Raw genomic sequence first — 12,084 nt, forward strand, 5'->3', positions numbered from 1 at the left:
CATGTTGTCTTACATCTCCCTCTCTTAGGGTTTGTCTTTCTCCTCAGCATTATCCTTTGCTCTGAGACAATTATCAAATGAGGTTAAGGCTATCTGTTTCTGCTCCAGTAATCTTCCTTTTCTGGCGTCTATTCCTGACTCTTGATCCTAATGTTTCTCTGCAGGCCTGATTTCCCTACCCCTCTGCATTCTAGCAATTATCCTGCTTGTGACGATGTGAAAAATATCAATTTCCTGCTTGAATGTTTGTCTTACAAGTTTTTATCTTGGTATCCACATCATATGGGATTCCCCATCCTCACACCAGGAGAAATGCCCATTCTATGTATTTTTGAACGGAATATACTCATATATAAGATATGTATGGTAAGTTGTTGTATTCCTCTTGGTACTTTAGACTCTTCTGAAACATTTGTGTTTGCTTTTTTGTCTTTGAAACTCTCAGTTCATCCTTTGACTTGCTATTCAGACATAACTTCCTGAAGCGCTTCCTCAAGCACCTCAGGTGCAGTTGAGCTGCCCAGTTCCTGTATAACTGCAGCGATGCTTTGGCTTTAGTGCTGTCCTCCTTCTGCTGTTGGCTTTAGTGTTGTCCTCCTTCTACTACCGTCACAAAAAAATGACAGTGGCTTCTTTACACTGAATTTAATACAACTGGATGCACAGATGTGTCTCCAGCAGTTGACATAATGATAATTTAATAAATGCTTTTTTATGAGTTGGCTTCATAGAAACAGAAACACATCTGAACATACCCTTCCCTAACAGATGCTCAAAGTTTCATACACGGCAACTGGATACCTTTTGGGGTTAATCTTGTGTTTCTCACTTTCCATCTTTCTCCAACCCCAGAAGATACACAAAACACACCCAGAAAACACCATTAACCCTGGACTACTTTTTTTTTTTAATAGACACAATTTGCCTTTTGATGATTTGAAAGATCTTGCTCTGTTCTAACTTGTTAGCTCTGTTAAGGCAAAAGTCACTTACTTTTTAAGTCTCCTAAAGTTCAGCACAGGAGCTTCACAAACATGAGAAGTAAAATAAGTATGAACAAGAGGAGGAAATATATGCATAATTATTTTAATATCCCCAATATGGAAAAATCAACGAAACCGAGAATGTTATGTCTTTGGAATACTCTTGGATTTCTTGAGACCATCAAGTTCAAAGAGCTTTTGTCCTGTTTTTAAGGTCTCAGAACTAAGAAGAAAAGTTAGAAAAGAAGTATAGTCTCCTGGTTCTGGCACAGGGCTTTTGTGTCTGTTTCACACATGCTCTTTCCTTTTGAACTGCATATTATCATGAGTCTTGTTGATATATTAGAAGCTAAATTGATTTTCCAGTGATAATTATGTAAACTATATAATTTATCATTGAAAGAAGAATATCTACAAAGAAATCAAGTATTTTTTGTTTTGTTTTGTTTCGTTTTGTTTTGTTTCTTGAGACAGATTATCTCTGTGTAACCCTGGCTGTCCTAGAACTCACTCTGTAGCCCAGGCTGGTTTGGTATTTGGAGATCTGTCTGCTTCGGCCTCCCCAGTGCTATGATTGAAGGCGTGTACCACCACTGCTCCGCTGCAGGCAATTTTTTTTTCATTTTTTTTAAGACTATACCATCCTTGTAATTATATCAGTGTATGAAGAAGATATAGAGAAATTATAAAATGAGACTGTATAATACTATACAAGATTACATGTACTCATTTGTCAACAAGACATGGTGGTACAAGCCTACCATCCTAGTTAGTTGGGAGGTTGAGGCAGGAGAAAAGTGAGTTCAAGGGTAGCCTGGGTAACTTGGGACCTTGCCTCAAAATAAAAAGTATACTCGAGCTGCAGATGTAAACTCATAATAAAGTGCTTGCCTAGTATGTGTGAAGCCCTAGCTTCCCTTTGTGAATTGCAAACAAAGAATGACAGACTCACTGTCTTTTCTTAGAAGGTATTGACTTTTATCCATAGGATTCATTCAAACTTGAGTGCATATTCAGCAACTATTTATATTGTCTTACCCGAATGTAAAACACGATGAACATCTATTTTGGTTAAGCAGCTCTGTTTGTACAAGCAATTTAGCTTTTACTTTAATTCTTGATTTTTGGATAATTTTTCCATGTGTATTGAAGCCTGTGTCAATACGCATGGAACTGGTTTATCATTATTGGCACTGAATTCAAGTACATTGATTTACATTAATAAAAACCCACAAGCATTATAGGTATTGAAAGCTGATGAAGTATAAGGGCAAACATAACATTGGTTCCTGGCCTGAGGAAAGCTAGAACAGCTTTGTAATTGCTTTCTGATGGTTTTTTTTTGTTTGTTTGTTTCAAAGGTGAATAAGATCTGTGGCCTTCCAGTGAGAACACCAACGCAGAGCCCCCGGTGTACTTTTGATCCAAGCAAAGAGAAGCATGGAATGAAGATCTCTACAAGGAATGGTGAAGAGACACTTGCCAACAGAAGAAAGTAAGACATTTGTTTTACAACCAGAAAGAGAAAAGAAAGTAAGCCATTAATTCTACAAGAGAATAGAATGTGTTCATTAAACAGCCTCAAATGCAGTATGGAAGAAAAAAATCAAAAGCCATTTTACTTCACTTTAAAATGTAGTGAATGGCTCATGGGCTGGAGAGATGGTTCAATGTTCAGAGCACTTGCTGCTCTTGCAGAGGACCTGAGTTTGGATTGATGCACCTGATGTAACTGTTGTCTCCAAAGCTTCCTTCCTCCATTTGCTAAACTAGTCCTATCCCTGGAAGTTTCTACCCTCTATACAATCTAATTTCAGCTGAGAATGTTTTCAGCCTCTGAGATCTGCTGCTGAAAAAACTTACCCCTTCCTAGTTCTTTCTGAACTCTTGTTGGCTCATTCAACTCAGCTGTTCAATCTGGCTTCTCTCTCAGTATTTGAATTGCTCTGCTTGTTCTCAAACTAACTTCAGCAATCTGTTCTAATCTTTGGCTCCTTCTCATTCTCTGATTCCTTTGGTCTTTGCCTGTATCTAGCTTGTTCTTTCTTTGCAACCTCTCTCTGCACAATTGTCCTGGTAAAACTGCCTCATTCTTTCTTCTCTCTCTCTACCTGACTTTTAATGTAGCTTCCTTTTTCTCTCTTTCCTATCCTGTCAAATGATTCCTTTGTTTGCCACTCTATAGACTTCACTTTATTTTCTTTATTGGGTATTTTATTTATTTACATTTCAGATGCCATCTCTTTTCCCATGTCCCCTCTCTAGAAACCCCGATCCCATCCCCCTTCCTCCTTTTTGCTTTTATACCATTTTAATTACATGCAAATATTAAGGTCAGTTCTAGGTTGAGGAACTAGCAATACAATAGATGCAAATAGTCAAGGAACAAGCAAGAAAATAAACACAGATAGTCAAAGAACAAGCAAGGCAATAAACAAAATTCCACGAACACTCCCATGATCACTGTTTCTAAGGGTTTATCAGGATGACCAAAGTATCTGAACCTACTTCCCTGTCCTAGCCCAAAGTCATTTTCATGTCTGAAGTCTACTTCTATGTTCTAGCCTAAAATTTAGGTTCCTGTCTGAAATTATTTCTTTGTTCTAGCCTAATGTCAGATTCCTGCCTGAAGCCCACTTCCTTGTCCTTGGCCAATGTCATATTCCTGCCAAGCAGCCCATTTCCTTGTCCTTGGCCCATGTCAGATTCTTGCCAAGCAGCCCCCAAATCTCTCTGCCTTTCCCCCTTTTTTATTTCATAAACAAGACTGAGCCTGTCTTAGGTCATTCTGTCAAGAATACCTCCCTTACCTGCCGTGGAATATGCATTATCAAAAGCAATGCACTTCTGTCTTAGGTAAGGCTCTGTGCAGAATCTTACCTGCCCTTGGCTTGCCAGCCTATTAATTTAATATCTCTATCTCGGGGTCCATTTTCAGGTTCAAACCATGCAGTTTGGCTGCCAACATGTAGACTTCACTTTCAAACATGGGTGATTTCTTCTACAAACTAACTTTAGTTTCATTGCTTGAAATTAAAGGTATGTATTAAGGGAGTATCTATATTCCAGTCAGAGTTATTAAAGGTATGTGCTGAGTCTGAGCCATGCCAGAACTAGAAACAGATTTTTCCAGTAAACATAATCTTGAGGTTCACAGTGTGATTAATATCTGTAACACACTCACATCAGGCTGAACATAATCACCTGCAATTTCAGTTTCAGGGCACCTGATACTCCTCCTGGCCTGTGAGGACACCTGTCCACACTTGGTATATACAAATAGGCACATATGTACACATACATAAAAACAGATTTAAAAAAATTTTAAATTCAGTGGCTTATCCTTCCTCTCCAATTTGGAAGATAGACTTAACTTGTGGTAACTTAAGTATTTTGTGACTATATATAGTTATTCTTTATTATATTAGGGCAGATTCAGGAATACATAACCATTGCAGCATATTTAAACTGAGGACTGAATGATTTAACTGATTTCAGTTAACTGTACTCTGTTTTGTGCACACAGTTAGTGGTCTTGAACAGTATAAGACAATGCTATCATACCATGTTATTAGTATTTCTGGATGTTAAGCATTCTTGAAATAGAGTAGTAAAATGCAATTTTGTCTGCATTTTACCTGCAATGGCAGAATGGCCACTTGTTGATACTGTCATAAGCACTAAGCAGATTGTAATCCACTCTGCTCACCACTATTTCACTAGGTAAATTTAAACCATCTAGTATCCCTTTGATTGGTAATTTCAATTCAAGATGAAAAGCTATTCAAACTATAGAAAAACCTTTTTTTCCCATTTTAATATTTAGTTGACTGCGTACCTCTTAGGAAATAATGGCTTCTCTGTTGTTGCCATATAAATGTAACCTAATTCATAATGGTACATATTTTGTATTAGTTTAGATACTTGTTTTGAATATCTTTTACATTTATATATTTTAATCTATAATAAAATGTTTTCTTTAAAGATTTATTTATTTATTTTATTCATATGAGTACAATGTAGCTGTTTTCACACATACCATAAGCAGGCATTTGATCATGTTACAAATGCTTTTGAGCTACCATGTGGTTGCTGGGAATTGAAGTCAGGATCTCTAGAAGAGCAGTCAGTGCCCATAACTGCTGAGACATCTCTCCAGCCACCAATAAAGTACTTTATACAGTTTTTTTCATATAGTATCATCCAGTTTCTTTTTTTTTAGTTAATTAATTGTTTTTATTCTTCTCTCATGCATTACATCCTGACTGACATTTTTCCTTCCTCCACCCCTCCTAGTCCCTCTTCTCAGATCCACTTTAAAAAGTAGATAAGGGAGTATCAAGTGAACATGCATAACAAGTTGTAATAAGACTAGCATAAACCCTGGAGGAAGCAAGCCAGTAGGAGAAAATTGTTCCCAAGCACAGACCAACAAGTCAGAGATATTCCATCACACAAACACACTGTTAGGAGTTCCATGAGACCAAGCTACATAACCAAGACACATATGCAGAGGGCCTAGGTCAGAACCATGCAGGCTCCATGGTTCAGTCGCTTTGAGCCCCTGCGAGCCCAGATTAGTGGATTTTGTGGGGTTTGGTATCCCTGACTCCTTTGGCTCCTACAATCCTTCCTCCCCATCTTTTGTAGGATTCTTGCATAATGTTTGGCTATAGGTCTCTGTATTCGTTTACACCAGTTGCTGGATGAAGGATCTCTGATGACAGTTGAGATAGGCACTGATTTGTGTGTAGCAGAATATCATTAGGAATCATTTTATTGACTTTGTTTCCCTGCCAGTCATGTTTGGTCCTATCCTGGGTCTTAGGGTATCCTGCCTCTGGTTGCTGGTGATCTAGGCAATATCAGGCATGGACAAAGCTCTCATGGCATGTGACTCAAGTTGAGCAAATCGTTGTTTGGCCGCTCACAAAAGTTCTGTAGCATCATTATCCCAGCACATCTTACAAGCAGAATAGATTTTAGGTGGAAAGTTCTGTGGCTGGGTTGATGTACCAGCCTCACTGCTGGATGTTCTCCCAGGTTATAAAAGGTGGCCAGTTTGAGCTCTGATTGCTCATTAGTAAGGAAACTTCTATTGGGTCACTCTGATAGATTCCAGAGAGATGCCACAGCACAGCTTTCTATATTATGCCTCAAATGTCTCTCCATTCCAATTGTCTATGTCAGAACTCTCTCCTTTCACTCCCCCCTCTTTCAGCCAATCCCTTCTGTTCCCACCGTACCCCGTCCTTGACTCCCAATCCACACACACAAGCTATTCTGTTCCCCCTTCCCAGAGAGATTCATGCATTCCCCCTTGAGCCTTCCTTGTTATTTAGCCTCTCTGTGGATTGTAACATGATTGTCCTTCACTTAACAGCTAATGTCCACTTATAAGTTAACAGATATCATGTTTGTCTTACTGAGTCTGAGTCACCTTACTCAGGGTGATTATTTTTTCTCTGCTGTTCTGTTTCTCTTTGTACTTAGTACAGAGGCAGTATGTCACTGTGCTTAAGGGATACTCCCTACATTAAACATTAAAAGCCTAAGTCAGCTTTCCCACGGGATCCTGAGCCAACCTATCCTTTCCTTACTAGAGCTGTCTTTCACTTAACACTCAATCAGATTTCACACAGAGGCAGTGACTACGTGTCATTGAATGGCCTGTGGTTGTCGATCACAGCTTGATCTGAGTCATGCTTTTATTCATTAGTTATTGCTATGATAACTTTTCTTTGAAGGATTTTGCAAAATTTTAACTTACTTTAGTACTCTTATTTAACAAAAATTCGACAGTATGTCTTTCCAAGTAGGTTTGATAATCTTGTGATTATATTATATACTAGAACTGCCATGTAGTTATGAAATCTGCCACATCTGTTAATCTCACCTGGACTATATACTATTATCTAATATTTTAGATGGTCTCTGTAAGAAGCTATTGCTCATATCCATAGGAGACATCCCTGATTATTTATGGTTAACTAAGAGAAGCAAACAGTATGTCCATAATAAAAAATGGAGATACAATATGTAAAACTTTGAAGCATTATGTAACAGAAACAATGAGCACATTTCCTTTGGAGAAAATGTGATGTAAGAGGAGATGTATGAAAAAACAGAGGAATGAAGAAAGTGTACCTTTCTGTAAATTAGAAGCACATGCATAGGTAAAAGCACTGTGCACGTCTTAACAGTCATGAAGGCCATTTCTTTACAATGAATGCCTGCATTCGAATGCAACAGATTAGAAAAAGAAAAATGTAATACCTCATAAGATATGCCACATAAACATTAAGGAGGTGGGAACAGGCTAGTTTTTCTTGAAAACAGAATATCTGGTCTATGTCAGTCTTTACGTCATGGAATCCTCCCACCCACAACAACACCACCAGTTTAGCCATAACAAGAGAAACCCCTGCTGCATAAGTTGTTTCTGTGGCTGTGATAAAACATCATGGCCAATGCAACTTATAAAGAGAGTTTAGTTGGCTTTCAGTTCCAGAGGGATAAGAGTCCATCATGGCTCAGTGGTAAGGCAAAAAACAGCAGTTGTTGTGGGATCAGGAATCTGAGACATAACTGAAGCACAACCATAAGCATGAAGTGGAAGTCATACCAGACTATGAAATCTGAGCCCCATCCTCAGTGATGTACTTCCTCTAGCAAGTCTGTACCTCTCAACTTCCACAAACACTAACACTGACTGAAGAACAGGGGTTCACATACCTGGACTGTGAGGGACTCCTTCAATTCATGATCCCACATTTCTTTCCCCAGCATCCATGGACTTGTGGGCATTCATAATGCAGAGTCTATTCAATCCAACTTTTAAAGTACCACAGTTTCTCAGTATTAAAACTTCCTAAAAGCCCAGACTGCAGAGTCTCTTCTGATACTCAAAGCAATCTCTTAATTGTTATGCTTGTACAATTAAAGAATTATATAATCTTATAGGCAATGATTGAGAATATACATTACTGTTTTAAAGTGAATGGTGTTGGGTTTCATAAAATAAAGAGAAAAGGAATATGTTTGGTGGAGGTGTAGTCAGGTGTGGGGGTAGGAGGGCTCATGCTGAGGCATTCCTTCTCTCTGAGGGCCTGGGGCCTGGGGGGGGGAGTTGAGAGGGTTGTAGAGACAGAAACACATAGTGAGAGAGATCGAGAGTGACACACACACACACACACACAGGGAGAGAGAGACAGAGACAGAGACAGAGAGACGAGAGAGTGAGAGAGTAGAGGAGTAGAGGCAGTCCATGAACACATGGAGAGAGAGAGAGAGGAGGAGAATGGGGAGACAGAGAGAAGGGGCAAGAGGACAGAGCAAGAGCAAGAAGGCAAGAGATAGAGGAGGGGGCAAGCAGCCCCTTTTATAGTGAGTCAGGTACATGTGGCTGTTGCCAGGTAACATGAGGTGGAGCCTAGACAAAAAACAGATAACAGATGGCATAGTAAGGCAATGCTAGATCAAGCAAAATAAACCCCAGCAGGGCAAGCACCAGAGTCTAACTCAGCATCCAGTGACTTCAGCTTTAGACAGCTTAGATGGCAGTGTCTCAGCTCTTCTGCTGCTGCCTGCAGCCTACCTCCCCCCCCCCCTCTCTCTCTCTCTTTGGTTCTATTCCCCATAAGCATCTCTCTTTGGCATGTGTCTCATGGCCACTGGCATCTCTAACATCATGAAGACTCCACTTCAAACCAGACTTTATTTTCACATGGTAGCCTGTGATGGCTTCCACACAGGGACTGCCTTGCTGCATCCTATTTGGCTTCAGTGGCTTTGTGAAACCATGGAAGAAATGGAGTCCATGATCCGTTTGCTCTTGCATCCTTCATGCCTACAACTGGTACTACTGATGACACTGGTACATTTGGCTGTCAGTTTGTGGTAGACCCTGTGCACTTTGAGTCACTTTGCAGTCACTTTTATTGACTGTTGCTTTCTAGGACAAAATTTCATGTGAGCCTATGGGGAACATTGATCATTCAAACCATCATACCTGTTTTAGCATTATCACCAGTTTTTATTCACATTATTCAGATTCCTGGTTGATGCCTTATAAATCCTAACTTTCTTCCTCTGTGTGGTGAAGGTTCATCTGCTTTATACAGTGGAGGCTGCATCATCTATGAACAACATAGATATGTAAACATAGTTAACTAGACATATTTCTATTGTAGCAAGCAGGTTACACAGTTCAGCCACACTCAGTGTAGGAAATGATTCCTGGACAAGTGACTGGGTGGTAATTGTGGAGATCGGTAGTGCTCCCTTCCTCTATCTGGTGGATGTAGATACACATTTCCTAGCCTCCCTTGATTGTCAGCCACTAATGGGCAATGTCAGACTGACAAGCCCTATGATATGAGGGGTTTAACCCTGTATGCAGATGGAAAATAGCATCTGCTGAAATTGGTTCTATATTCTCACTATGCCCGCCATAATCTCACTATGCCCTCTGTACTCTCACTATGCACTCTGCACACTCACTATCCCTTCTGCCTTCTCACTGTGCCCTCACACACTTATTAGCCCTCTGCACACTCACTATGCCCTCTACACACTCACTGTACCCTCTGCACACTCACTATGCCTATTGACTTCTCACTGTGCACTCTGCACATTCACTTTGCCCTCTGCACACTCACTATGCCCTCTGAACTCTCAATATGCCCTCTGTGTTCTCACTATGCCCTCTCCACATTCACTATGCCCTCTGTGTTCTAACTATGCTCTTGGCACAGTCTCTATGCCCTCTGCCCTCTCACTATCCCCTCTCCCTAAAGACCACTTCCCATTTAAACTTTTTCCTCCTTTACTTCTGCCCCTGCTACTCTCAGTCTTTTCCTCATAGAACACTATTTCTTTATCCTCCATCCACATCCAGTTCTGGCCCCAGGCCTTGGGTGTAAGGAATCTGATCTAGAGATGTCTGAATTTGTAAAAAGACATCCAGGATAAATACAGAACAAATATAAATTAAGGAAGTAACAACTTTGAAATAACTATACTTCATAGACCAAAATGATAATCAATTTTCTCTTCTGCTTTTCTCTTCTATATTCATTGAAAACAACAGCAAATCTTCCCTTGATACATTTATGTGCTTTCTTTGTTCTAACATTTGACCGAGGACAATTTGCTTATTAAATATATCTCTGTGTTACAATTGTGCTAAGGTTCTTTATGGACTTGCAAATCTCACTGTTGGAAAAAAGAGTATTAGGCAGTAGAATGGGATTTTATTTCATTTTTGGAGGTGTAATTGCATGGACTTGGTCTATTCTCTGTTTTCATATCATACCAAAAAGCTGAAAGTTTGATATAAGCTGGTTACAGGGTTCTCCGTAGCAATGGAAGGATAGAAAGGAGACTGTTCCTTTAATCAGCTAGAAAGTTGTCCCCGTTTTCTTATTTGGTTAGAAACCATATCAGCACAGTGCTAAGGGATGCTGGACCTACATAGTTGTCTAAGCTGTCCCAGGCAGAGCGATTTTCCCTGTGGCACTTCCTGTTCCCGTCCTGATTTCTTGAAGTTAGCTGGTAAGAGTGAGCTATTAGGAAGCTTAAGTCGGTGATAATTAGCTGTACATTATTATTTCAAAGTGATGTGGCTGTGCCAATTAAGTGGGTAATTAGGAAAACCCCAGGACAATAAATTAAGACACAGCCTCAACACCAGGTTCCCATCTGTTTGCCAGCACGCTTTCCAATTACCCAAGTTCCTCAGTACAGAACACCGGATGAAGAGATTGACTACATGCTCCCTGTTTGCTTGGGTGAGAGAGGCTATCCTAGGTACTTAGCAAAAATTAAGATATTTAGTATCATGCAGATTTTTTTGCCCAAGTAGGAATGGGACCTTTTGAACATGGTGCATATTTAATGTTTGAGAATACCATTGTTAACTAAAGCAAATCATATCCAGCCCAAACATACATAAGCCTATATCAGTTAGATCTAGAGAAAATTATATGCATACTCAATAAGCACACTAAGTCTTATTAAGTTTATTATCAAGATAAATAGACTAGATTCCCATTGAATGGAGCAGTTACTTAGAATACATGAGTTTATAATTACTGAAACCCTATTATAAATACGTTATTAATTAAACAATTCTATATAGCACACTGGCTGTATGTGATTTGTCTTTTTAAGTGTTAAATCAATCTTGAGATACCCTGGGCTGAATGATGTATTGGTAATGTAAATACTCTGTGGATGAACATATACGTAGGTCAGAGAAAAGGAAACTGAGAATTTACTATCACTTATAATCATAAAGAAAACACTTTACAATCTGTTTCCTAAAAGGAAGTAAGTCCTTTGAGGTGGCGTTATTATTTATTACCTGAAAGTTTAATTTAGTAAAATAAAGGTCGCGCTCCTTTGAATGAGGAAATTTTTGTTTAATTTAAAACAGCACTTAGTGAGTGGTGATACAGAGTAAGTGCTTCCAGGGCAAGGCAGGCCACAGCAGAGCTTTAGACAGGGTGCCAGAGGTGAGGCCAGCGCTGCCTCTGAGGAACAAAGTTACAACCGGGCTAGAGTCAAGACCTCCATGAGTAATGAGCATGGCGGCCTGCAGGGGGTCAAAACCCAGGCCCACAGGAAACCCCGAACGCCAGAAGGCACAGCAAACATATGGCAGAAGTTTAGGCTCCTGCTTCTTAACCTTTGGGGATCACGTATCCCACCGAGAACTGATAAAGCATTCCCAGAGAAAAGAAGGCTTATAAACAAACACAGGAAGAGTTTTGTTGCGTTGGAAAGCAATTTGCTCCAGCTGAAACTAATATTAAAAAAAAATGATGTCTTTTTTATAAAGACCCGGTTTTTATTTTCTCTACCCTCATGAGAGACTTCAGAGCCATTGCACGAGGATATCTTTATTCCATCCTAAGCCATGGGAAACTATACTGACGCTAAACACCACCTTTGGTCCTGAAATGAGAGAAATGGTGTCCAGTAGCTGATGTGAATCCACACTAAAATTTTGACAGGTCTTTTATGTGACTATGCACATAAAGGCTTAATTTCTAGTAGGGGTTTTGCCCTTCTCTCCTCTCTCCTCTCCTCTCCTCTC

General features: G+C 39.7%; 1 protein-coding gene across 1 annotated transcript in view; it reads left to right on the plus strand.

Moving 5' to 3' along the window:
- The window catches only part of Gpc5 (glypican 5), a 1,275,516-nt gene that overhangs the window by 261,735 nt on the left and 1,001,697 nt on the right, over positions 1-12,084 (plus strand). The window contains exon 4 of the mRNA XM_028771916.1: positions 2,345-2,478. Within this exon, the coding sequence (XP_028627749.1) occupies positions 2,345-2,478 (134 nt within the window). The remainder of the gene's footprint in view (positions 1-2,344; positions 2,479-12,084) is intronic.

The sequence above is a fragment of the Grammomys surdaster genome, unplaced genomic scaffold (genome assembly GCF_004785775.1).
Source record: "Grammomys surdaster isolate TR1022 unplaced genomic scaffold, NIH_TR_1.0 65, whole genome shotgun sequence".
NCBI classification, from domain to species: domain Eukaryota; kingdom Metazoa; phylum Chordata; class Mammalia; order Rodentia; family Muridae; genus Grammomys; species Grammomys surdaster.